This window comes from Danio aesculapii, chromosome 23 (assembly GCF_903798145.1).
Source record: "Danio aesculapii chromosome 23, fDanAes4.1, whole genome shotgun sequence".
Taxonomy (NCBI): domain Eukaryota; kingdom Metazoa; phylum Chordata; class Actinopteri; order Cypriniformes; family Danionidae; genus Danio; species Danio aesculapii.
In genome coordinates, this window is record NC_079457.1 from 18,142,523 (window position 1) to 18,169,811 (window position 27,289).

At 38.3% G+C, this 27,289-nt stretch overlaps 1 protein-coding gene across 11 annotated transcripts in view; it reads left to right on the forward strand.

Annotated features, from left to right (window-relative positions):
• Positions 1-25,748, forward strand: part of camta1a (calmodulin binding transcription activator 1a) — a 656,204-nt gene extending 630,456 nt beyond the window's left edge. For 6 of the 11 annotated variants that reach the window (XM_056449714.1, XM_056449717.1, XM_056449719.1 and 3 more), the window contains 13 exons: positions 290-447; positions 1,454-1,644; positions 1,735-1,813; positions 1,895-2,246; positions 5,917-6,392; positions 9,066-9,244; positions 11,065-11,308; positions 11,752-11,823; positions 12,008-12,028; positions 14,757-14,956; positions 15,151-15,225; positions 18,138-18,168; positions 21,337-25,748. In XM_056449714.1, coding sequence (XP_056305689.1) covers positions 290-447; positions 1,454-1,644; positions 1,735-1,813; positions 1,895-2,246; positions 5,917-6,392; positions 9,066-9,244; positions 11,065-11,308; positions 11,752-11,823; positions 12,008-12,028; positions 14,757-14,956; positions 15,151-15,225; positions 18,138-18,168; positions 21,337-21,369 — 2,111 coding nt within the window. In that variant the 3' untranslated portion in view covers positions 21,370-25,748. Of the gene's footprint in view, positions 1-289; positions 448-1,453; positions 1,645-1,734; positions 1,814-1,894; positions 2,247-5,916; positions 6,393-9,065; positions 9,245-11,064; positions 11,309-11,751; positions 11,824-12,007; positions 12,029-14,756; positions 14,957-15,150; positions 15,226-18,137; positions 18,192-21,336 lie in introns of all 11 variants that reach the window. The other 5 variants (XM_056449715.1, XM_056449723.1, XM_056449716.1 and 2 more) reach the window with 4 other exon arrangements.
• The last annotated feature ends 1,541 nt before the right edge of the window (positions 25,749-27,289 follow it).

Sequence of the window (27,289 nt, forward strand, 5' to 3'; positions counted from 1 at the left end):
GGTTCCATTAATTTATAATAATGACTGCAATTACGGAAATGGTGATTTATAACATCAGACGCTGAGTGTTGATTGGATACCATAAGGGTAATGACTGAGTTTAATTAAACATCTAATATAGAATCTTGCTTGGGGATGTGAGCTAAACCAGAGAAGAATTTATTTCAGACTTCACCGAGATGCAATTCACAGCAACCGTTTTCTTTGCAAAGTGTGAAACCAGTAGCTAATTTACAATTGTAGTGTTAAACGAAATGAAAACTAAACTAAAATTGATATTCCTCTGCAGATAACCAGTTCAGAATGTCCATCCTGGAGCGTCTGGAGCAGATGGAGCGCAGGATGGCTGAGATGGCCGGTCAGCAGCTGCAGGGCAGTGGAGGAACAGCAGGAACCGGAGGAGGTGGAGGAGGAGGAGGAAACGGAGGTGCTAATAGCCAGTCTCAGGTACAGCAGCACATTGACCATTGTTGTGTTTGAGATTAGATTTTTTTCAGTTTCTCCCTCAAATTTGTATAACCTTAAATAATAAACACAAATGCAAAATGAACTCATGTTCAAAGGATGCTGTAGGGGTCCATTAATTTTTTTTAATATTAAAGTCAATATGCTTTCAATTTGCTAGAGCACATTGTTAGTCTTAAAGTGAACAATTAATCTGTGCATCTGTGAAAAAACTGTTATTTTTGGTCATTTTTAATCAAAATCTAACTATATGCTTCTGTTCATTGACTGATAGATGACTGATAGATAAGTGAGCGCAAAAATAGAATACATCACACTGCAATAAAAGTCAGCAACAACTTCCTGTTCATGCAGATTTTAGTCTCGTATGGTCAAAGAGACTGCACTGAAAGAAAATGTCTGCAAAATTGTTACAAACAGTTTATATGTGTTGAATTTAAACAAACAAATTAAATTTAGTAACGTTCAACTTTAATTTGTTTGTTCAAATTCAGCCCAAATAAATAGTTTACAACCACTTAAACATAAAAAAATCATTTAGTAAATCCAAGAAATCATCTTTAAATCTTTTTTTTTTTTGTGCATTTATTTGATCAAAAATACAGTCAAATTAATAGTCTTTCTGTTTATAATAAATAATTCTATTTATGTATTGCTGCTTGTTTCTTTCTTTCTTTTTTACTATTTCTGTGTGTTGCTGTCAAACGATTGTTTTTGTTCTAGGTCAATTCACATCAGTTTTATTTAATTCAGTAATAAAATAAGACAAGTTACTGGCATAGATCATCCTGAAAGTGTTCATGTATCTGTTCACTAGGACTGTGGAGAAAAATAACATTCTGAGTACTTATTTTTGACTTTGTTTTGTGAGCGTGTACAAAAATTGCACACTTCCTCAGCTTTTCTGCTCATATATTTTAGCTTTCAGTTTGAAAAAAAGAAAAGAAAGAGCTTTTGAAAACATCAAACCATTCGTTTGCTTCTGCAGTGTATTTCGGGACAGGCAGGAAGCTCTTTTGAGAGTCGTGTAGTGGTCGTTTGTGAGAAGATGATGAACCGGGCTTGCTGGGCCAAATCCAAACACCTGATTCACTCCAAGACCTTCCGGGGCATGACCTTGCTACACCTTGCCGCAGGCCAAGGCTACGCAACCCTCATCCAGACTCTCATCAAATGGCGGTGAGTTCAGAATATCTGTATCTTTGTGTAAATACAGTATTTCCTCTTTCATTGCTAATTATGAGAACTGGTATTTGTTGTCTTATCTAGCACGAAGCATGCAGACAGCATTGATCTGGAACTAGAGGTGGACCCTCTTAACGTGGATCACTTCTCCTGCACTCCATTGGTAGGGTTCTCCAGCAGATTGTGTTTAAAGCGTATCTTCTGTACTTCTCTCACACCCCTTTTTTCTGCTTCTTTGTTGCAGATGTGGGCTTGTGCATTGGGTCACCTGGAGGCAGCAGTGGTCTTATACAAGTGGGACCGGAGAGCACTGGCAATCCCAGACTCCCTTGGACGTCTGCCCCTCTCCATCGCTCGCTCCCGTGGCCACACCAAGCTGGCTGAGTGTCTGGAGCAGCTCCAGAGGGAGGAACAGCAGCAGCAGACCCCGTCCTCTTTACCCCCAGCCTCCAGCATGTCCTTCTCTCCCAACCCTGACATCCCCACCTCCAACAGCTGGATGGTCAGCTGGGCCAGTGACAGTATGGTGGTGCCCAGCGGGCAGAACACTGGCACTGCCACCACAACTACAAACTCTTGCAGCAACCAGAACCCCGGTGAGAAGCCCTAAATCACTTACACTTGCTATAGTCCAAGCACTGTCGAAAAATCCTGATTGCCTTCAATTTTTAAGCTGAATCAAATTAACCTTGAGTCCATTGAACCTATATAATGAGTCCAGTGAACCTATATAATGTTAAACTGACTTAAAACAGCTTGCTTAACTCATAAAATTAAGTTAGAACATGATTAACTCAGTTTAATAAGTTACAATGAATTAAAAACATATGCTGTCATGATGTTCATATATTTTTTACAGTGTACTAATAACAAAAATCTCACGAAGGTGGCATTTATATACCATATAAACAGTAATATTGTGAAATATTGTTGCATTTCAAAATGTTTTTCACAGATTTGCACTAAATTTGCAATGTGATATTTGTGATGTCTTTAAATCACTTTTAAACAATACATTAAGTAGAGACAAAGATAATTGCTTAAAGTGTACTTGCTGACTTAAATATTTTAGTTCAATCAACTTTACTTTTCTAGTCATGTCAACTTACATCAATCAAACTGACTAAAAAGGTTAAGTTAAACTTTGTATAACTTTAAAAAATTGTTCAAACCTGATTTACTCATTAAAAGGAGTTTTAACTAATTAAATAAGAAACATAAAAATATTTGTTGTCTTTTGTCATTAAATATTTTTACAGTGTGTAAAGACCAGTGGTGGAAAGAGTGCTGAAAAATCATACTTAAGTACTATTACTTGCCTAAAAATGTAGTGCAGTTAGAGTAAAAGTACCTGTTGTAAATATTACTCAAAGTATGAGTAAAAATTAGCCCTTTCAAAAGTACTCGAGTAGTAAGTAGTGAGTATTACGCTGTTAAAAGCTGATGCATTTACATGTAATTTGTGGATGTGTGTAAGAGTAACATTCTGTAGTGCATTTAGTCTAAGGACAACAATGGTTTGATGTCAAATAACGATGTCAAATTACGTTTATATTTGGTTGATTTTAGGTTGTGTTAGAAAGTGACCAAAATCCAACGTCGAGCCAACATCTTAAACCAACATCATATTGACGTCAAACACTAACATTTATTCGTCAGGTATGGCAACCAATATCCAACATCTGATAGATGTCATAGTGGTAACATCCACTCAACATCAAGCTGTAACATCATTAGACGTTGATATTTGGTTGATTTTAGATTGGACGTTAGACATTGACGTTGACCTGATGTTAAGTTCTGATGTCAACCCTATTTTCATTTCCAAATGACAACAAAATGCAACATCCCCACAACGTTAGGGTACAATGTCAATCTGATGTTATGTTGACGTCCTGTGGCTGCTGGGTGTTTAAGGCCATTTCGTCAATCATACAGTAAACATCCGTCATCTTCTCATCAGTGACATGCAACAAAACAGTCTCTGGGTCAATGCGTGTAAAGATTTTGGACATCTTATTGGACACTTTCAATGGTTCCAAATAGTTTTATGCAATTATAAATCGCCCATGACTTGAGGTAATTCATTATGAGGCGATTTACCTTCTATGATCTATCAGATTTTTACAATTTCCATATACAAGAAAAAGTAAAGTAGTGACTGCAGGTTGAAGGAAAGTAGTGGAGTAAAAGTACTGATACTGCGCTAAAAATTTACTCAAGGAAAAGTAATAATAGACATTTTTAAAACTACTTAGTAAATTACAATTGTTTTGTTACAAATTACAAAAGTTTTGAAAAAAACTACTCAATTACAGTATTTTGAGTATTTGTAATTTGTTACTTTACACCACTGGTAAAGACAATTTTGAAGAAAGTGTAAAGACAATTTTGCAATATAAGGTCACTTACAGTTGAAGTCAGAATTATTAGCCCCCCTTTGAATTTTTTTTCTTTTTTTTAATTTTTCCAAATTATGTTTTTAATAATTAAATTATTAACAGAGCAAGGAAATTTTCACAGTATGCCTGATAATATTTTGTCTTTTGCAGAAAGTCTTATTGGTTTTATTTTGACTGGAATAAAAGCAGTTTTTGATTTTTTCAAAACTATTTTAAGGTCAAAATTATTAGCCCCTTTAAGCTATATGTTTTTTCCGATAGTCTACAGAACGAACCATCATCAAACAATAACTTGCCTAATTACCCTAACCTGCCTAGTTAACCTAATTGATCTAGTTAAGCCTTTAAATGTCACTTTAAGCTGTATAGAAGTGTCTTGAAAAATATCTAATCAAACATTATTTACTGTCATCATTCATTCATTCATTCATTTTCTTTTCGGCTTAGTCCCTTTATTAATCTGGGGTCGCCACAGCGAAATGAACTGCCAACTTATCCAGCATTTGTTTTACGCAGCGGATGCCCTTCTAGCTGCAACCCATCCCTGGGAAACATCCATACACACTCAGTCCCACTCATACACTATGGACAAATTAGCCTTCCCAATTCACCTGTACCGCATGTCTTTGGACTGTGGGGGAAACCGGAGTACCCGGAGGAAACCCACGCAAACACAGGGAGAACATGCAAACTCCACACATGCAAACTGCCCAGCCGAGGCTCGAACCAGCGTCCTTCTTGCTGTGAGGCGACAGCACCTCCTACTGCGCCACTGCGTCACCCTTTACTGTCATCATGGCAAAGATAAAATAAATCAGTCATTAGAAAAGAGTTATTAAAACTATTATGTTTAAAAATGTTTTGAAAATATCTGCTCTCCGTTAAACAGAAATTGGGGAAAAAAAATGTACAGGGGGGCTAATAATTTAGGGGGCTAATAATTTTGACTTCAACTGTATGATAAATTGATGTTTTCTTTGGGTGTATTTACAATTTACAAATTCAACTTGCACAATTTGAAGGGTTAACAGGTAGTACAGTGCTCAGTATATATGAGTACACCACTCAAAAATCTCTCATTTAAATTAATATTTTCTATAGGATGCTTTTTAGTTTAGTCAGTACTGAAGCCAAATCTGGAGCTTATCTAACAACATAACTTACAATAATGGTTCACAAATTAGTAGCCCAAATTTATTTGTTAGGGAAAAATATTAAATAGCATTTTCAAAAATCAAGAGAACCAAAAAATCTATACAATTTTGTTGAAATGTTGTAGTTTTGTATTTTTTACATGAATTTAATTGTATTATCTTTCCATTTCTAAAGATGTTCTGTGACTAAAACATTATTTTAATAAATATATCTGATTAATAAATCTGTTTTGTTCAAATGTATATATTACCCATTTTCAGAATGGGGTGTACTCATTTATGCTGGTCACTGTACATAACAAATTTTGTAATTGTTTTATTTACTTACTATCTGAACAAACAAAATTGATTATAAAAAATCAGAGTTTACAAGACTGCATATGGGACAAATAAGTGCTGTTTTAGGAGAGTTTAGTTGACTGCTTATTGAAAAATCTGCAACTTTGAGCTCATTACTTGAAAAGCAGCACTATTTTGAAAACAGATGAACTAGTGTTGCTTTACTGAAAGGATTACAGCAGATATGCTTACCGAACGTAATACCTCATTGCATTTGCTTCAGTCTTCTGCTGCACAATCTGATTCCAGCTGTCTTATTTTGTTTTAGATTATCACTAAGAGCACCTCAGAGACTAAGCAAATGCAATGAAACATCACCTCCATCCTCTCCTCTGAGTGCAGCTCACTCTTTGCTTCTGTTTTGTGTCTAGATTTGAGACGGCCCAGATCAGAGCCCTCCAGCTACTACAGCAACGAATGCCAGAGGGATCTCCCCCTCGCCAAGAAACACAAGCCCAACCCTGAGCTGGTCCAAGCACAGCTGGATAAGCCTATGTCAGTTCCCTTGAACATGGAGCAGCAGACACATAAACTGTCAACCAGCCCTAAGACCACCCCATCCAGCCCGGATAAGAGTGTCTCTGAGGAGGGTTTGGGCACAGCGAGCATCCCACAAATTAAGATGTCCTCTTTCCGTGGTGGAAATAAATGGAGCACCAGAGAGGGGCTCAGAAAGGGCGGCATTAGCAGCGTGGGGAAGGAGAAGTTGGCCAACCGATTGAGACAGCGTGGCGAGTCTCTTAGCATGTTGGGAATGGTGGACAGGGAGATGGTAGACACTGAGATGCTTTCTTACAAGGAGAATCTAGAAAACCAGGACTGCCTCTCGCACATGGAAGACCTGCAGGTGAGGAGCTAGCTAGAATTACCATAACTTCTAGCTAAAGAGAAAAGAGGTTGTTTTTGTAATTATTGTCAATAGAGGATATGCTGAATAAATTACATCAATGGGAAAATAGATTATCGTTTTGGGAATCAACAGGCCATTGTTTAACATGTTTACACTTAAAAAAAGTGAAAATTTACTCACTATTTACTCACGTTCAGGTGGTTCCAAAACCTTTAGGATTTCCTGCTGAACACAAAACAGAAGAAAGAAGCTTATAAACGTTTGGAACTAGTGATGAGTTGTTCTTGAATGATTTGTTTATTTTCAATGAATCTTTTGTATGATTCGAGAATGATGAGTCCTCTGGTAGTGATCCATTCATTTGCGCAAGCGCACATTTGTGTTGGTGAAGAAGATCAGTTCCTTTTTTGAGTCTTCTATCAAGTTTGAGTCGTTCGTTCATCATGTGAAAGACAGAAGCCAATCATATGTAGTCAGATCCAGAAAAAGATTTGATTCGTTCATCTTTCGAGTCCTCGATTTGAGTTCTTCGTTCATTACGTGAAAGACAGAAGCCAATCATATGCAGTCAGAGCCAGAAAAAAGATTTGATCCGTTCATCTCTCGAGTCCTCGATTTGAGTTCTTCGTTCATTACGTGAAAGACAGAAGCCAATCATATGCAGTCAGAGCCAGAAAAAAGATTTGATCCGTTCATCTCTCGAGTCCTCGATTTGAGTTCTTCGTTCATTACGTGAAAGACAGAAGCCAATCATATGCAATCAGAGCCAGAAAAAAGATTTGATCCGTTCATCTCTCGAGTCCTCGATTTGAGTTCTTCGTTCATTACGTGAAAGACAGAAGCCAATCATATGCAGTCAGAGCCAGAAAAAAGATTTGATCCGTTCATCTCTCGAGTCCTCGATTTGAGTTCTTCGTTCATTATGTGAAAGACAGAAGCCAATCATATGCATTTAGAGAAAGAAAAAGATTTAATCTGTTCATTTCTCGAGTCCTTGGGTTTGAGTAATCTCTCGTTACATGCTGTCACGTGATGAACAAATGACTCAAGAACCAGATAACTCGAAAGGTGAACTAATCATGGCTGCTTTCGGCTCAGACTGTGTGCTTTGGCATTCTATTTATGACTTGATTGTAGTGTTAGCAACGTTTGCTGTAGTTGTAGATGAGTTTGGAAGCAACGCGTAACATTTTAATCATATTTATGCAAATTATATGAAATGACTCAAAAAAAGATTTGTTCATCTCAATGAACAAGACTCAAAGGTCCGAGTCATGTGAAAGACAAAAGATAAAAAAGACAGATCCAAACTTCCCATCACTATTTCACAAATAGGCGAGCAGGGGTGGATTTAACAAATAAGCAAGGTAAGCAGCCACTTAGGGCCCCAGGACATCTGAGGACATAAGTGTAAATTATACATATTAACTATATATAACATCATTCTCAAACAAATACAATTTTTACATCATTAAAAATTATTTAATGTACAATAAAACATAATAGTATTATAATAATGAAATGTTATGTAATTATAATATTAAATAATTATAATTAAAATAAAATATCCACCTCCCCAATCATGCAGCAAACCAGCAATCAAATTTATTTAAAAAATATACGTATTATTTTTAGTTGTAAATTCGTTTTATGAAACTAAATATATTAGAGCTCGCATTAAGATAAAACACAGAAAAAAACGTTGGGTGACATTAAAAAAAGCTAAATAAATTAAATTAAATAAAAGTAGAAAGAGTGCATTTCAGAACTTGGGCCCCATGGCTGGAGTTGCTTAGGGCCCCCCAAATCACTAAATATACTCCTGCCGGTGAGATTCTGAAGTGCGCATCTGATGGATGCTACGCTATCCCATGATGCATCGTGAGAGAATTCATGAATGGGAGTGAAGCGATGCAACTGACAAAATCATGACAAAATGGCGGATGTAGTATGTTCGAGTTCCATCCATACTACTCACATACATACTGGATGGAACATACTTTTCTTACGGTCAAGTTGTAAATTCAAATGCATTAGTAGTAGGCAATTTTGGACGCAGCCTAGGTATCAAACAAGACTAATGCACTCTATTAGTTTGATCAGGTGTGTTTTATTAGGTTGGAACTAAATTGTCCAAAGCTGCGGCCCTCCAGGAACTGAGTTTGACACCTGTGTGTTAGAGCTTTATAGCAGAGCTTATGTGTTTTCTCACTACTGTCATTTTGATTTCAAACTTTTCTTTTACAAGGGCCTTAACGGTCAGCCATCATCATTTACACCTGTACAATGCATTTTTTCAGTAAATAGACCCGGCAAACAAACATGGCTACAGGTGCAGAGTCTAAGGGAGATATAGGGCACCATCTGTCCTGCTGACATGTGAAATCAGCACTAGAGAGCCACAGTCCTGGCCTCATTCTCTGTCCAGACCTTCGCCACCACATAATACACTTCTGCCATTGATTTGCTCCCGTCGCCAGGAGTTAGTCTAGCCCCATTCATCTCTGTCACTATATGGGGATAGAGGAGCTGTAGCATAGTGTTCCTCCAAAGTAAACACCACACCGCTCAATTGATCTGCCGGGCTAGCAAGTGTATGTGCATTTGTCAGTCTAGAAAGTCTTTTGTTGTGTAAGTTTGAATGCATGTGTTTTACCTTACATCCTGCAGGCAAATATGATGAGCCTAGCAGAGCACATTATTGAGGCCACTCCGGAGCGGATTAAGCGGGAACATTTTCCAGCTGTAGAGTCTGTTCCTCTGGACAACAGTGGCCTAACCAACACCATGAGCTGGCTGGCCAGTTACCTGGGAGACGTGGAACACCTACCCAGCATCATCCACTTGAGGTTAGTGGACATCTCTTATAATGCATTGTTTAATATGCATTAGTATACAGTGTGGCCAGGGTGAGAAATTAACGTATTTGATTACCAGGCATAGTGGTGTCCAGTTCATTTCCCACCCACACTCTGATTTATGTGCTGACAGATCATTTAAAGGGGTCATGAACTGAAAAAATTTTAATACGCTAAATCTTCTGACATATAAGAGCTCATTGCTTTAAAGTTTTAGAACTCAAAACTCTCTCGATAGTTTTCAAAACAGCTAATATTATAGTCAATAAGCCAAAAACCTTTAGTGAGAGGTTTTCGTCTTTAATAAACTATGACAGTTCACGTTCTTTGAAAATTAAGAATGATTAATAAATTCATGCGAAACAGTCTCCTAAAAGTGATGTCGCGTCTTTAGTTTCGGGCTCAGGCACACTTTGCACTCACACTACAAGCGTACCGCGCCAAAGCCCAACCGAACCGCGCTCTGGCACACCTCTTCCAACCGGGCCAGGGCTGGCCAACTGAACCGTGCCTGAGCCCGATTCAGAGCATTCACACATCTCAAACGAATCGGGAAACGTGCCTGGGCATAGTTCGGATAGCATAGTGTGAGTGCGCCCCTACTATTTCTTTGTCCATTGTTGCAGTTACTGTGTAAACTTATTACTTAGGTGTTTTTAACATAAAGCACAGCAGTGTCGGTCTGAATGAATAATGTTGAACAGTGGCACTTTATCATCGCAGACAATTCTTGACAATGACAAACAAGGCTTGACAATTTTACTGTGGACCGAGGGGGGTGGGGTTTGTAGTTTAATAGGCCACCATCACCCATCAGAGGATGACAAGACAGAGGATGTTTGAGTGTTCTTTGTTTGTCTGAGATAATAAGTCTACCGAAATATGTAATTCCATACAAGGTATGAAGCTGATCGGTCAGTTTTTGTCACGTGACTCGTGGTGAGCTCGCACCATTCATTCAACTGGAAGGCGCAAGCACGTTGCCTTCATTGAAAATAACGAACTTGTGTGAACTCTAGAAAAGTATGCGATATGCAAACGGCCCCTAAAAGGCCGCTATCATTTGCAATCTCCAGCAGTTGCTCTTGCACAGACATGGTGGATTCACCGGATTTGTTGACAAATGTGTTGCGGATCCATTCCTTGGCAGTTTGCGGGTCCTGGGCCTTTTTCTCTGAGCAAAGAAACTTTTCAAAGACGTCTGTTTCTTACTCATTTTGCTGCTTGTGGGTTAAATTTGGGTGCTCAAGCAACAAAGATGCAAGTAAGAGAATACAGTATTTTTTAACAATAAAAGATTTTTCAAAATAAACGATCGTTCAGACTCAGATAAAAAAAAATAAAAGGAAATAATTAATGATTTCTTGTGCGGCCCGGTACCAATTGATCCATGGACTGGTACCGGTCTGCAGTCCGGTGGTTGAGGACCACTGATGTAGAATGTCACATTGTGAACGGTTGTTCTTCAGAACTTGTCCATAGGAACCTATTCAAAAAGGTACTCTACTCTAAAAGGTACTCTCTTTTCTTATTTTGAGTGACATATATACTAATGGTCTATTCTGATTTGGTGATTTATGTTAAGCTAATCTATCAGTGCTTCCATCAGACCTAAATGGATCCAAAAACGGTAAAACTCAACTGTTTAACTCTACTCCAAAGCATTTACTTCAAACTCTACATTCTACTAAGCCTATTCAAAAAGTTAGACTTTTCAAAACATGAGGCAGTTCATGACCCGTTTAAGGTGAATACAAAATGTATGCCTTAATTAACTTCATATATGCATGTGTGTGTGTTTTGCTGAACAGCCCCATATACAGTGAACCCCTGACCCCTCCTTCCAACCCTAGCCTGAGCCCGGGTAACTCGCCCATGCGTGAAGGCCCATTTGAGAAGCCAACCTTGCCTGCTCCGGCCGAGTGGAGTGAGTTTCTTAGAGCCTCCAACAGCAAAGTGGAGCGAGAGCTTGCCCAGCTCACACTGTCCGACCCCGAGCAGAGGGAGCTCTACGAAGCCGCACGGCTGGTGCAGACTGCTTTCCGAAAGTACAAGGTACAGGTCAGGGGATCGGGTGCCACGCACTTGTGTTGATGTGTGAATAGAGTCAGGATGTAAACGGCTATTCACGGGTATCGGTAGGAAAAAACATGGGTCTCTTTCCTGCTTTGTCTGATTTCATAAACACACAGACACAGAGTAGTCAGTCCCCACAGCTTCAGCATGGGTAAGGTGGCTTAACCAGCGCATGGCCTGGCTTATAAGTAGCGATTGCTGCCTCCTGTGGCTGCCTGTAATGAGTTTCCACGAAGATTCGCCAGCTGGCCAAACTGGCGGCTTGTGCTCTGAGGCATCTGCTCTCTCAGCACCAGCTGTAGCTAAGAGAGAAGGGTGTCTTTTCTCCATCTCTTTTGTTCTCCTGTAAGTGAACAGCCTAATGGGCGTCTCCCGAGTGTTGCCCTCTATTCAGACTAACCCTCTTTCCTCTTTCCCTGCAGGGACGGCCACTGCGTGAGCAACAGGAAGTAGCCACCGCTGTCATTCAGCGCTGTTACAGGAAGTACAAGCAGGTAATCCTTTAAGATGCTCCGACTTGACTTTTACAACCTTTGCTGGATGCCGGGTTAATATGTTAAGCATCAGCCAGACTTAAGGCCCGCTGTGGTGGCAACTGTCTTTGAAGGATAAGATTTCTCAGAGCTGCAATGTCGTTGTTTCACATTCATGACAAATGTATTCTTTTCCCTTTGCAAGCTAACATGGATAGCCTTGAAGGTAAGAGTTTAATCGCATTGTTTAAAGCTGTTTCTTCTTTCTGGATGAATATAAAATTGTATTTAATACAAATGGCCATTTATACACAATGAGATTCACACAGAAGAAGGACGGTCAGTTTTGACGAAGCTAATTCATCATTGACTAAGACCAAACCCCTATAGTCATACACATCATAACTTCTGTTTTCTCTTGACTTCAGCATCCCTCCACCAGCCCAACGCCACTCTATTAAACCTGATTCCTACTTAAATATGAGGGGAAGCATTCTGGAGCTGGGCTAGATACTGTGCTCAAACCCCATCTCTCTATACGGATAAGGGGAATAACACGAATTAGGGTGTCTTTCCGAGCTCAGAGCCCTCTCCCCGGACAGCACGCCAAATACGCATATTCTATTCAGTCAAATATCTGTGAGTGTGCAATTAGTAGCAAGGGACATCCCATAATCACTAGGGGCTTTCAAAATAAGCATGACAACCCCATTGGGCAGCTGGGGCTCTACAAAAAAACGAGGGAAAATGAGTTATTGAGGTTTTTAGAGTGGTTGAGGTTTACTTTAAATGTGATCTGGAACAATATTCATTCAGAAAAGCACTATATAAATGAATGGAAAGTTTCTCCTCAGGTTTTATGCATCTAACATTTCATAGTGGGTAGAACTTGATGCAAAGTCAATATTTTCTAGATCATATTTTAGTCATCTGCAATGGCCTCTGTAGAGTAACAATATAAAAGTCGATTTTTTAATTTCGGAAACAGCATGTCATCTTATACGTACATCTGCCTTTATATTTTGGTAAGTGGGTCTCTCAGGGGAGCATAAAGGTATTGGAGGCATAAAAGAAGCTCAATACTGTATATGCTACAGTATGTGCCCAAATAAGCCAAAAGCAAAAAGTTAAGTGGACTGCAAACAACAAAACATTTCTTATTATCATCACTTTGTCAGTTATTGCAATTTTGCATTAATCAAAAAATAATACAGCAAAATAATTTGGAAGTGTACCACCAAAACGTTTAATTAATTTACTTCCCCTCGCGTCATCCCAAACACATATTTATATATTCAGCTGAATTCAACAACCAAAAAAGAAAAGACAATTGAAAGGATGCTGGTAACATACTTTCAATTCCCATTGACTTATTGTGTTTGTATTTATACAGATAAAGCTACAGTGCAAGTCAGTTAAAATATTTTTTCAATATTTTTTTTCAAATATCTTATTGCAGGGGTGCCGAAAGACTCTCCTGGGGGGCTGGTGTCCTGCAGAGTTTAGCTCCAACTTGACTCAACACCAACCTGACAGCTTCTAGTATGAATAGTAAGAGCTTAATTAGCTGGTTCATGTACACTCACCGGCCACTTTATTAGGTACACCTTACTAGTACCAGGTTGGACCCCCTTTTGCCCTCAGAACTGCCTTAATCCTTCATGGTATAGATTTAACAACGTACTGAAAATATTCCTCAGAGATTTTGGTCCATATTGACATGATAGCATCACACAGTTGCTGCAGATTTGTCAGCTGCACATTGATGATGCAAATCTCCCATGCCATCACGTCCCAAAGGTACTGTATTGGATTGAGTTCTGGTGACTGTAGAGACCATTTGAGTACAGAGAACTCATTGTCATGTTCAAGAAACCAGTTTGAGATGATTTGCTCTTTATGACATGGTACGTTATCCTGCTGGAAGTAGCCATCAGAAGATGGGTACACTGTGGTCATAACAGGATGGACATGGTCAGCAACAGTACTCGGGTAGGCTGTGGCATTTACACAATGCTCAATGGGTACAAATGGGCCCAAAGTGTGCCAAGAAAATATCACCCACACATTTACAACACCACCAGCAGCCTGAACCTTTGATACAAGGCAGGATGGATCCATGCTTTCATGTTGTTGACGCCAAATTCTGACCCTACCATCCGAATTTGGTGAGCCTGTGTGAATTGTAGCCTCAGTTTCCTGTTCTTAGCTGACAGGAGTGGCACCCAGTTTGGTCTTCTGCTGCTGTAGCCCATCCACCTCAAGGTTTGACGTGTTGTGCGCTCAAAGATGCTTTTCTGCATTCCTCGGTTGTAACGAGTGGTTATTTGAGTTACTGTTGCCTTTCTATCAGCTCGAACCAGTCTGGCCATTCTCCTCTGACCTCTGGCATCAACAAGGCATTTGCGCCCACAGAACTGCCGCTCAATGGAATTTTTACATTTTTTGGACTACTCTCTGTAAACCCTAGAGATGGTTGTGCTTGAAAATCCTAGTAGATCAGCAGTTTCTGAAATACTCAGACCAGCCCATCTGGCGCCAACAACCATGCCACATTCAAAGTCACTTAAATCACCTTTTTTCCCCTTTTTGATGTTCTGTTTGAACTGCAGCAGATCATCTTGACCATGTCTACATGCCTAAATGTATTGAGTTGCTGACATGCGATTGGCTGATAAGAAATTTTCATTAACAAGCAGTTGATCAGGTGTACCTAATAAAGTGGCCGGTGAATGTATATTTAATTTGGGTTGGAGCTAAAATTTCTGGACACCGGACCTCTAGGACTGAGTTTGGACACCCCTATCTTATTGGAACAACATATAAGTAAATTACAGAATTTTTACTTTTGCCTGAACTGTTCATGTAACTCAATAAACCAATCACATAGGTAGTCACATAGGTAGCACTTGCGTTTCTGTCATTAATGTTTTCACCATGTGTTTATTTATCAGTATGCACTTTATAAGAAGATGACGCAGGCCGCCATCCTTATCCAGAGTAAGTTCCGCAGCTACCACGAGCAGAAGAAGTTTCAGCAGAGCCGGCGGGCAGCTGTACTGATCCAGCAGTGCTACCGCAGCTACAGAGAGTTCGGCCGGCTCAGGCCTCAACGCAGATCCGCCACCGCCGCACTGGTCCAGCACAAACTCAGGTAACACCCAAAAAACTCTTCCTCAATCCAAACCTTACTGCAACCGCCATTTAATGCTCCACAGTCAGCCAACAGCTCTCATAAATCTCCCCCAAGAGCCATACTGTTCTGAGCTTTGCCCTTTGGAATATTTTATTCATGTACAAGATGTAATATGCAGAATGAAACATTTTAAAGTGATGTTTGTGTTTCAGAAGCAGTCTACTCACCAAGAGGCAGGATCAGGCTGCCCGCAAGATCATGAGGTTCCTCCGCCGCTGCCGCCACAGGTATTCTCCCACTGCCACATCGCCCCCTACTGGACATGTCATTCATCAAACACTGCTGATACTAATGCAAATGTGACACTTTTTTCAATGTTTTGGAGGATATGGATAGGAGAAAGTTGCTACAGAAAACGGGCTTGCAATGAGTAGTTCCTACAGTGCTAAAATGCTTTTCTTACCTAGTTTTTAGTCTTGTTTCTAGTCTGAATATCTAAAAATTCTTAAATCAAGAAGCTTTTTCTAGACAAGCAAAACATATTGTCTTGTCTTAAGCAATAATATGCCAAAATTAAGTGCGTTTTTCCTTAAAGCAAGCAAAATAATCTGCCAGTGGAATAAGCGAAATATGTCAAAAGGAAAAACACAATTATTTAGCTTATTCCATTGGCAGATTATTTGACTTTTTTTCAAAGAGCCCCTATTTTGCATTATAAAAGGTCATATTTTGCTTTTTGGGGTCTCCAAAAATAGGCTGATATGCATGCAAGGTCAAAAACACTTTCATTGTCTTACAATATGCATCTTACAATATACAATATTTATTTTACCTAATTTTCACAATGACTCCCATATGATTTGTTCAGCGATTCATTTGTTCCCAAACCCCTCCTTATCTGCGCTGATTGGTCCGATGATCCAGTCTGTTGTGATTGGTCACCACAACTATGAAGTAGCGGAGAGTATGTGAGAGCCCAATGCAGGAATGCAATGCAGCTTAACAGCAGCATATTACTCTACTCTTAACGCTAACCCCAAGTAACACGGACAACAACACACATTTAGTATTAATCCACACAGTGGCAAAAGTTGAACTATTATGAAATTTGACCGTGCCATGTATGTGGGGAACAGCTGATGGTGGCCATAACAAAGACAACCGGCAGAAGATTGCGAGTTCAGAAATGCATTTAAATCAGTACAGGAAGACGCACACGTCACATTTTCAACATGGTTTTGAACACAATATGTGAACAACCCCATAAAGATTTAATCTGAGAGATACAGTACAAGCACTGATCTATAAGATAAATGATTACAAGCCGCATGGGGCGATTACAACTTATAACACACAATTAAACAGATATTTTGCAAACTACACAAAACGAGGCAACAATTTTAATCGCACTTACATGTTATGATCCGGAGAAATCATAGTCCCATACATAATAGTCTCTGCTGCTCCTTCCTCTAATGGCAAGCGGCCGACGAGTCCAACGCTGCAGCGTAGGTTATTGTATCAAAAATCTGAAAAATTACATGAACAAACACAGCACACGGTTAGCTATACTGTGGTGTTGTGAAAATGAACTTTAACCCTTTATTCCCCACAGCCGAATCTGCATCTGTCAGTGATCGTAATTTTCGCGTCATGATCAGTCCCGTGATCCTCAGCACTCTGCTAGTGTCTGAAGAGAAAGTGCGTGCACATTTTACCTTAACCGGTACTACATATTTGGTGATGTATCGACCGTACCGTATCGACGTCGATGAGTTTGAACAAAAGATCCGAACCCAACTCAATTCATTTATTCCACTCTGAGTTAACTATTTTGTTAAAGAATCAATAGTTTTAGACACGGTGCAATTTTAGATTTAAAACCTCAGCTGAATGTTTTCACTCACTTAGTGCACTCAGTGCTTAGTCACAAGACAATGTTTTGCTTGTCAAGAAGCATTTTCCAGACAAGCAAGACATATTGTCTTGTTTTAAAATAATATGCCAAAATTAGCTGAGTAAAATAATTGAATATAATTGTATATAACAAATAATGTTGTTTATTTTAAGGAGAAAACTCAGTTAATTTTGTCATATTATTACATATTATTACTTAAAACAAGACAATGTGTTTTGCTTGACTAGAAAATGCTTCTTGATCTAAGAATTTTTAGATAATTAAAGACTAAAAATCTAAGTAGGAAAAGCTTTTCTTTGGAGTGTTTTGGAGTAATACTGAAAGGGATAGTTCACTCAAAAAATGTAAATTCATTCAAGCCATCATTTACTCATCCTTCACCTGTTCCAAACCAATTAGAGTTTCTTTCTTCTGTTGAACACCAAATATTTTTTGAATTCTGGTTGCTGGCACCCATTGACTTTCATAATATTTTTTTGTTACTATGGAAGTCATCGATGCCAGCAATTAGCATTAGCATAAAAATCTTCTTTTCAGTTCAACAGACCAAATAAACTCTTAAAAATAAAGTGGGTAGCACAATCGCTTCACAGCATTAAGGTCGCTGATTCGAGCCTCAGCTGGGTCATTTGGCATTTCTGTGTGGAGTTTGCATGTTCTCCACGTGTTTGCATAGGTTTCCTCTGGGTGCTTCGGTTTCCCCCACAAGTCCAAAGACATGCGATATAGGTGAATTGGGTAAGCTAAATTGACCGTAGTGTATGTGTGTGAATGAGTGTGTATGGATGTTTCCCAGTGATGGGTTGCAGCTGGAAGGGCATCCGCTGCGTAAAACATAAGCTGGATAAGTTGGCGGTTCATTCCACTGTGGCGACCCCTGATTAATAAAGGTACTAAGCTGAAAAGAAAATTAATGAATGAATGAGTAAATGAGGTAATTTTCATTTTGGGGTTTACTATCCCTTTTCATATGGCTGTAATATGGCTTGAACATCCTAGCACATTTGTTTTGATCATCTATGCAAGATTCAAAATCAAATAGGTTTGAATGCCATGGTGACTTTTTCAAATTGGGTATGCTATTTTTTTAGTTAACCTTAAAAACTTGTTTAGTGATATCAGCATTTATGTTAATCTCTGAATAAGTGTGAATCATAATCATGATGAGTGGTTTAGTGAGGGTTGCTCTTCCCTTGGCTCTTTTCTCCTCACCCCTCTCTCCATCATGATATCTGCTGTGTGCTAATAGCTGTCTGGTGTTGTTTTGCTGTTAATGCAAAGCCCCTTGATGGACCATAGACTATTCAAGCGGGTGAGTGCAGCCTCAGCGATTCAGTATGTCTCCCTTTTTTCTGTCTTTCCTCCTCTTGCTCGTCTCACACACACACAAAGATCCCTTTCATCCCCCTTTTTGCCCTCCTCCATCACCGTTGCTTGATGCCTGCTTGCATGAGAGCTAGCAACTGGACACACAGATGACTGAGATCAAGGTCCTCAGCGGATGTGGGTTGTGTCTTGCTCCACACTAACCAATGAGACGCTACATTAAACAAGCGCCTTTTTCTCCTGTCTAGATTATTCGGGTTTCCTTAAGATAAGATAGACGGAAGAACTGAGGGTTGTTTGGTGTAAATGACATGCATGATGATGATGGTGATGATGATGAGTCCTGCTCTTTTGATAATGAGGCATGCTGGGAAATACGTGACCCAGAGGAAACTGGCTGCCTCTCTGGTTTGTGTGTTCTGACTAATTCAACTGAAGTTTATTTTGTTGCACATGTTGCAGTGGGAACTGACTGCTTATCTGTTTGTAAATGTTTGGTTGTTGAGAACATATTTATGTGTGTAAAAAAAAAAAAGCAATGCATAGTACTAAAAAAAATAGTGTGAATAATAATGTGACTCCTTTATTCTTTCATACAATTCATACAGATGTTTGAGCAAGAATAAGTAGACGGGATCATCTACAGGCAGCTTTAGTTTCTTTTCAAAGATGAGACGGTTTCAGACTGATTTTTTATTAAATGAAATGCAGACTATTTTAAGCTTTTTGTCCTATATATCTGCTTAGCTCAGAAACTTACAAGGTGAGGCTGTTGAGGAAAATGGGGCAAATCATCAGTGAAGATCTGAGAGGAAGTGCATAAAAAGCTGGCGAGAACACAGTTCTTTTACACAAATTATATTATTATAAAATTAATGTTATTATTCATTTACTATATTTAATTATAATACTACTGTAAAAATATTTAATCAATTCCATGCACCTTTAATAAAAAGGTCAGGAAAGGGTTTTTTCAATGTTTAACATATTAGCAATTTATTGTATACAAATGAATAAAGTCGATTCACAGAATTCTGTCATTTTCAATGCAATGCAAGAGTTACATTCAGGAGGTGTGCAGTTTTATTTCCTGACTTCCACTTATATATTCAGCTGATATTAACAGGTGGAGTTTAGTGGTATTCATCACTTGTCAATCATTCTCCAGTTCTCCATTGGCCGCACCCATACATACATCCTCTTTTTCTACTAATTCTCAGCACAACATTAAAAGCACAAGACTTCTCAACTGCAAATTCTGTGCTCACAGGAAGTTTCGCTGCAAAGCTCAAGTTAATTTTAGACAAGCTTCATCTACTTCTGCAAAAATGCTTCATTAGTATGCAAAACATATTACACTCGAGAAGAACTTCAGTTAATATATCACCTTTAAGCATTACAATTACAATTGTTTAATGAAAAGAAAAAGATATGTTTTAAAAAATCCTTTGTGATTTCTTTTTCCTTACACTACACTACATTTTAAAGTCTGGGATTGGGTCAGGATTTGATTTTAAATTCTTGTAAATTTTATTATTATGTTTTATATATATAATATATATATATATATAATATATAAAAGCATATTTATAAAACGAAATAATAAAAATTGCTGTTAATTTACTCCATCCAATTTAATCCATCCAAGATAAAAACAACTTTTTATTCTTCATTAGAAAGAATAAAAGTAAGAATTTATTAATTTATTAATTTAGTAAGAATTTATTAACATGTTATGAATCACAAAAGGCCGCAACTTTAGCAAAAAAGAAAATCTTATTGAATGTTCTATTGAAAAAAAGTCACATAAAACCTAAAACATTTTGAACATTGAACATGTTATTCATCAAAAAATCTCAAATATGTTTAATGGTTTCCAAAAAATCATTAGGCAGCAGCTCTGTTTTCAAAATGTATCAAATCTGCATACAAGAATGATCTCTGAATGATTTGATGATGAAAACTGAAGTAATGGCTGTTTTACCGTACCAGAAATAAATCACCAACTTCGAATGTTATCACTCGATTGAATGGGCTTCTCAGTGGTTTTCAGATGATAGATATGGGCCAGTAGGGGCCTTCTGCGCCTACTGGTAGGCTCAAAAGGCTGTTATCATCCATCCACATGGTTAATCAGCTATACTAATAAGGAACACTCCAGATCTGTTTTTACATTACTGTGACTGTTGGGGTAGGAGTAGACATTAATAAAATACATTTAATGGGAAATTTAACAAAATAATATAAATAATTCTCGTTAACTTTCGGCCGCAGCCATATGTGATCTATAGTTGATTAACCATGTGGATGAATGATAACAGCCTTCTAAGCCTACCAGTAGGTGCAGAAGGCCCCTCCTGGCCCATATCTATCTGCTGATAACCACTGATAACACCCATTCAATCGAAAGGGGAGAAGCACTGAATAAATACATCTACTGTAAACACATTTTAGTATGAGAAATGGTATTTTGCATTGTAATAATATAATGATAAAATATGATTTTTAAAGTCTTGATCAGCTTAGAAAACTTGCAAAGACAGACTAAAATCGGTTGTACTTTATATTTTTAGTGTGTGTACTTGTACTACTTACGAATGTGCTGGGTTATATAAGTTAATGTAATATGTATTAATAGCACATTTATTGTGTATGGCCATACTGTTCACCCAAAGCATTTTAAAGTGATGTGAGGGGTCTCACCACACCACAATACACCACACCACACACAAGGTAACTACAAAGCATGAGGTTAGGTTTAGAGATAGCACCTTCTTATTACCCAGTTTAATAAGTACATAGTATTAACGCGCAAAACAGAACTATATCAAAGTGCTACAAAAAAATATTTGCCTTCATTTACTAAAACTGTTGTTCCAAAGCTGACATTCTTTTTTTTTCTCTGTAGAAGACAAAAGTAGATGTTTAGAAGAATGTCCAAGCTGTGTTATTTCCCTACAACATATTATAAGAAGGCACAGCCATCATTTTCATTCTGCTAAATGTCTGCTTTTGCATTCCACACCCAAAAAAAGAAACAGTTCCGTTAACCAGGGCTTGATCTGACCTTCTCTGCTCTGTGAAATAAATGCTCAAATGTCTTGAGATGCGAGATGTTTGACCCGTGTCTCTTAATGTGTGTCTTGTTTTTCAGAGTGAGAGAATTGAGAAAGGCCAGGGAACATGAGAGCGTCCAGAAGAGCTCCCTCACAATGTGACATTACTCTCCAGACTCTTCCTTTCAGTTTTTCGGTTTCAACCAGAGACGTTTTACAAGAGGAAAAAAAAACACAAAAATAGCAAGAACACTGCAACTCTTACTACTACTGTATGACTGATACTTCGGCTACTAAACAACTGCATTTTTTCATATCTCTTTATTCCTTCTATTTTTCTTTTACGAAGGAATGAGCCTATTGCTGTGGATCAAAATAAACTCAAAGGACGTTGTTTTAGGAGAAACAACATTCGCTTCGTGGCATTTTTTGCACTTTTTAAAGGATTGTTTTTGTCATTTTTGGATGAGCATTTAAATGTTTCATTTGAAAAAGGGGAAAACCGGAAGAAGGGAAGTCCAGCTCTTCAGTGGCTTGTAGAAAGAGGATAAATGAAGATAGAAAGATGGTGACAAAATATATGGAGTCAACACAGAAACATGGCCGGACCTGTTCCGAGTGTTTTCAAAAGATGACAAGATGTGTTTAGTGGTTAAAGTTACCAAAAAAAAAGATGAATAATTGATGAAGTGGTTTTTGTACATGCTTTTCTCCACAGCCAGAGCAATTGATCAGAAACTTCCAATCTGTCCATTAAGGATTGCCCGTCTTCTCTTAGCCACAAGGAGAGACTGGCTTGCAAATGAATGTAAAAGGTAAACAAGCAGGCTTGGGTGACCTGTCAAATGCTGAAATTATTTTGCTAACAAGACGTGTGGATGACACAGCTATACGACAACTATTTTCAAATTGATGATATTCAGCCACTAGAAACAATTCCGAGTTAGCAAGACATCGCTCTAGGCAGATCTTGTCTTACGCATGCTTGAAACTAGGCCACTTTTGTTTTTCAACTCCATGAATGTACTGGAGACACCAAACGCCATCACCTATGCCCGTCCTTTACTATTGGCAAATTTGTAATTCTTTTTGTTGTCAATCCAATGTTAAATAGTCATCGGTAAAGCCTTTGTTTGCCTAAATAACGAGGTTTTCTAAGGGAAAGTTGCATACATTGCCTTGATATCTTTGACACCGTTTGAAAGGTCTCCACACTCGGGGTTAGACAAATCCATATTTTTGACAACTGAGCGGTTCCTGTATATAAAGAGGGTTGCCGGTACGCAAAGTAACACATTTATCTAAGCGGGATTGTATTTTAGAAATATATTATTTTACTCATTGAAGGGGATCAAAACAGATTAACGATTATCGAAACCTGAATATTTGTATAGTTTTGTTGAATGCCTAAGAAGTATGGTTGTATCGTTTGTACATAATGTAAATACCTGGGATAAAGTCAAGCTACTGTATGTGCATGACAAAAACGAACAAAGATACAAAAAAAAAAAAAAGAGTTCAAAAGCATTAGTGGCTATGCTCTGTAAAACTATTTCACTATAAGAGTATTTTATTTTCCTTTGAATGTTCTTGAGAAGAACATTTTGCTAAAGCATGACCTTCCTGCGATTATGAAAATACTGTATTTATGAGGTAGGAGAAAAAGGCAAAATGATCATTAGGTTATGTTTACATCTGTTTGTTTCCTTTGTTTTTCGGGGCTACCAAGAATCTTTTTGCCAACGGTGCCAAGTAATGTGAATGCTACTGCTTAAAGGAAGTTATTCATTGCTGAACAGATAATCACATGGTAAAACGTGACTCACTTGCATAACCGTTGAACGCAGCCGGTCAAGAAGAATGGTGTATTTCACATATCGTGTTTGGTTTATTTGTGTATTTGTTTGTTTCGTGCTTCATAAGCCCAAATACTTTTGTTTTTGTTTTTTGTCATTGAAACGATGTACAAATGTTTTCCTGTGACGAATGCAGAAGTAATGGACCTTATAGCAGCTTTAAGTAAGTCTACTTCAGCGAGACGTGCAAAAAAACACCCTGTGAGTTAAACGTGAAGCTGAAATAACCACGTGCACAGAAACATTACAGTTGGCTCCCTGTTATGCATGTAAATGCTATTCTTTTGGTGCTAAAACATTGGCGTCATACCTCCAAAGATCAATCTGTTTTAATGGGGTCGCGGTACTTTCAACAGCAGGTGTCATCGTGGAAAAAGGAGAAGGTATTCCTGAAAGTGATGCACTAGAAATGTGTGTATTTCAGTTTCCCCTCATGTCGAAATGCTTCTTTTGTATTTGCGTCAAGAGAATGTCACCTAAATGTTTTCTTGTGTTGGAAGTGCCTGATCGTATTCTAAATCCAGCGAGCCGTGTCAGTCTGCATGTGAGCTTTGCAAGAGACTGGCATTAGCGAGAAGTGAATTACAGTCTGCGTTTTGTTTGGTTCTTTTCTTTTCCGTTTGGTAATTGTTTCTTTGTCCTTGCATTTTACCACACCAGGATTTTATGGCTTCGTCATAACTCACGTCCTCTATTGGAACTGCCAGATGAACCCGCGAGGACTGCAGATTTCAGTCCGGCTGGTTCTTGCCTTGCATTCATCATTCCGGTAGCAGTTTAGGTTGTCAGCTGATGCACTGCGGTGGCAACTCGAGTCTTATTATGCTTGCATGGGTAACATAGATAACCGGGTGGCTGAAACAGCACCCAAAGCATGCTTATTTTTGTAGATTTGGTAGTCAGGTAGACTTGTTAAAGAAATATTGTTCTGTAAAGCAGCTGGTTTCATGGGTTGCAGACATTTCACCAGAAAGAGGGCTTTGAAACGTAACTTTACAGTACAAGAAATCAAAACATTTACCCCAGCAGGGAGACCACATGATGAAATCACAGGTGAAATGTTTGATTTTGTAATATTTTATAGTGTGGGGAAGAAAACAAGGTCATATGTTCCGAAATTTCCATTTCACGTGTGATCTCACGCTCATGTGGTTTTTCTGTAGGGCTACAGGGGCAGCATGAATATATATTTTTGTTCCAAATAGAATTTGGCTTTCTCTTTCGTTTTGGAATTGAGTTTCACTCCACTTTCCATTCCCATTCCTTCACAACTCCTCCACCGCAGAAACAGGTATAAACAAACTTGCGTACCTCATATGAAAAGACGCGCCACAGAACTGTGTCCATATATATCCACGTAAAGTGTCCATGGCACTAGTGCAGTTGAAACCTCGGGTGTGAATCTGTCGGGTTCACTTTTGTATCTTAACTCAGGTGCCAAACTGGAGAAAAGGGGAAGAAGTAGAGCAGGTCACTTGAGATTTAGTTGCTGCTTATTGGGAAATGAGCCAGACTGTCCTGATCAAATTACTGTGATTCTGAACATGTCATGCTGTTCGCCTTTTTTTAAATCAACTGTGTGAGCTGAGTTGGCGTACCTTCGCTCCCCATTTGTTGAAAGAGCGGCACTCACTGCTGTTGTTGTATAAGAGCCCGTTGGAATGGAGCAGGTCTACACGAATGCTAGTGTAAATACGCATGGATGTGTTTCAGTTCAGCGCAGCTTCTCCGGTTCCTATAGTCACTGCCGTGGACATACTGTATCACAATAATGAATCAAAAGTGCTGCTCAGATTGATTCATCTTCATCGTCATCATATAGCCATAGATGTAGACGTTCAACAGGACAGGCGTAGTTTATTAGCGCGAGACGGTAACCTCACCTGGTTGCATACGGGTTCATTTTAACGGTATCGCAGCTCAGCCCACAGAAGATACCTCATCCACTTTTGTTCGTCATGTCACCTAGAGACAGAGACTGCCTTTCCGTGCGCATCCGTTTTTAGAAAAGGGCAGAACAGGGCCCTAGAAAACACCAACCACCACCACCACTCATGGACACAGAGCAATAAGCAATTCCTGAAGTGGAGACCTGTGTAAACCTAATGGGGACAGCGATCTGTTGGACACACGTAGCTGACTTACTCTTATGCAAATGCCAGTATTGTGAGATTAGAATGCAGTAGTTTAAGGACAGTGCTTATACGACACCCTTCATGGAGCTGCACGTTTTCATCCCTTTCAAACCCAGAAAATAGCGGCCCTGCCTTTATTACAAGCTACACTTGGGGCTCTCTACACTTTGCATGTTAAACTAGTGTTAGATCTACTTTCCTCTCCTCTCTAGCTGTCTTTTCTCTGTGTCTTTCCCAATTATGTAGCCCTTTCCTTTCCTACTGAACCCTGATTTTTTTTGGTTTCGTTTGTTTCTTCTTTTTTCTAAATGTCTTTGTTTTTCCTCCTTCCCCCTGGTTTGAGCAATTTATTTTTGTAACTGCATGTTAAAGAGTCACTGAATCGATGGATATGTTAAAAAAGAGAATTCAGCTGCTGAAGCCATGCAAAATGTTTTGAATTGCCCTTAAAAATATGAAAGATGTTTTCTGAATGCTTTATATTCTCTCTGCTGTAAAATAATAAAAGGGGAAAAACTTACGAAATGCTTGTTTTCACTTGAAGTTCAAAAGTTTTTTTAAAAGTATCTAAAACAGAGCTGCCCAAAGTAGGGACAGCAGCCAAAGTTGGCTCATTTTACCCTTTGATTTGGCCCACCATCCCATCTGAGATAGATGGAGAGGGTTGGGGCGAATGCAGATATAACAGAGATTGTCTTTTCTAATTTGACGTAACCTTTTTTGTGTGTTTGTTTTATTGCTGAGCTACAAAAAAGCAAACTGAATTTAAATGTTTTAATTAAATGTAAATGAATCAGAGTTTTTAAAACGTGAACACTGTCACTCGACAAATAGAGCACTATGCAGGAGACACGGGTAAGCAAATAAAGGCAAGAACTAGTGTAACTCCATTCTGTTATAAATGAGACTGTTTTTGTACTGTAATAAGATCATTATAAAATGTGAAAAATATTACACTGTATTAGATAATATAAAGCAATGTTTTCTAGTCATTTTTAAACATTATTAAACTAATTAGGAAATTACCAATGGCAACTATATTTACAATTGGCCCACTAGCTTCATTAAGTTTGGTTTTTGGCCCTTCATAAGAAAATGTTTGGGCACCCCTGATCTAAACTAATGATATTTACTACGCCACCAAAATGAAAATGTCTTCTTAAAAAATTCCACAGTACACAAATGAAGGCCTTTTAATGAAATCTCAGATTACAACGTTGTACGTTTCTTCACATTTCAGAGAAAAAAATGCATGTGAAACTCAAGTGATTTGATCCAAAATTAAGTCCCAAATAACACAGTTCATTACGTACTTGCACACTTATTTACACTCAACTATCTAGATTATGAGCTTACTTTAAGGTTATTTTGTCACTGCTGCATACATCTGAAAGCCCAACCCCTCCACTATGGGATTAAGTGCAAGTGTCCAACATTCCACTTTTTATTTCCACTTCTTTAAATAAGTGCAGCATTGTGCAAAATAAAATAATTATGCAAAATGGAAAACATCTCAAGTGAAGTTTTTTTTGTTTACATATAAACAATTATCAATGACCATAAACTGATATTCACCACCTATACCTGTTTGATGCATAAAAGGCTAAGAGTAAATCTCATTGTTTCTAGTAGAAGCTCAGTGATTCTCACAAAACAAGCAAGTTCGAGTTTTGTGCAAATATGAATGTTGCATTTCCACATTCATAGAGGTAGAGTGTTGCTTGCATGACTTAAATAGCAGGACATGATGTTTCAAAGATAGTAGCAAAGTGAAATGACTTGGGATTTTGTAAGCCACCTGCAATATTGGTAACCTGTAGAAACCATCACAGAGGTTCTAATGGTTTCTACAAATACCACCAATTATTAGTCATTTAAACCACTATGTTTTAATGATTTCTATTGTGTTTTGGTTTTAACATTAAACCAGTGAGAACTTACAGTTACCATTAAACAATTCCCATTAACATTTTTTTATAGTGATACATTTTTGTCATAGTTTATAAAACTACAATATTGAATTAGGCTTATAGTTAAATATATATATATATATATATATA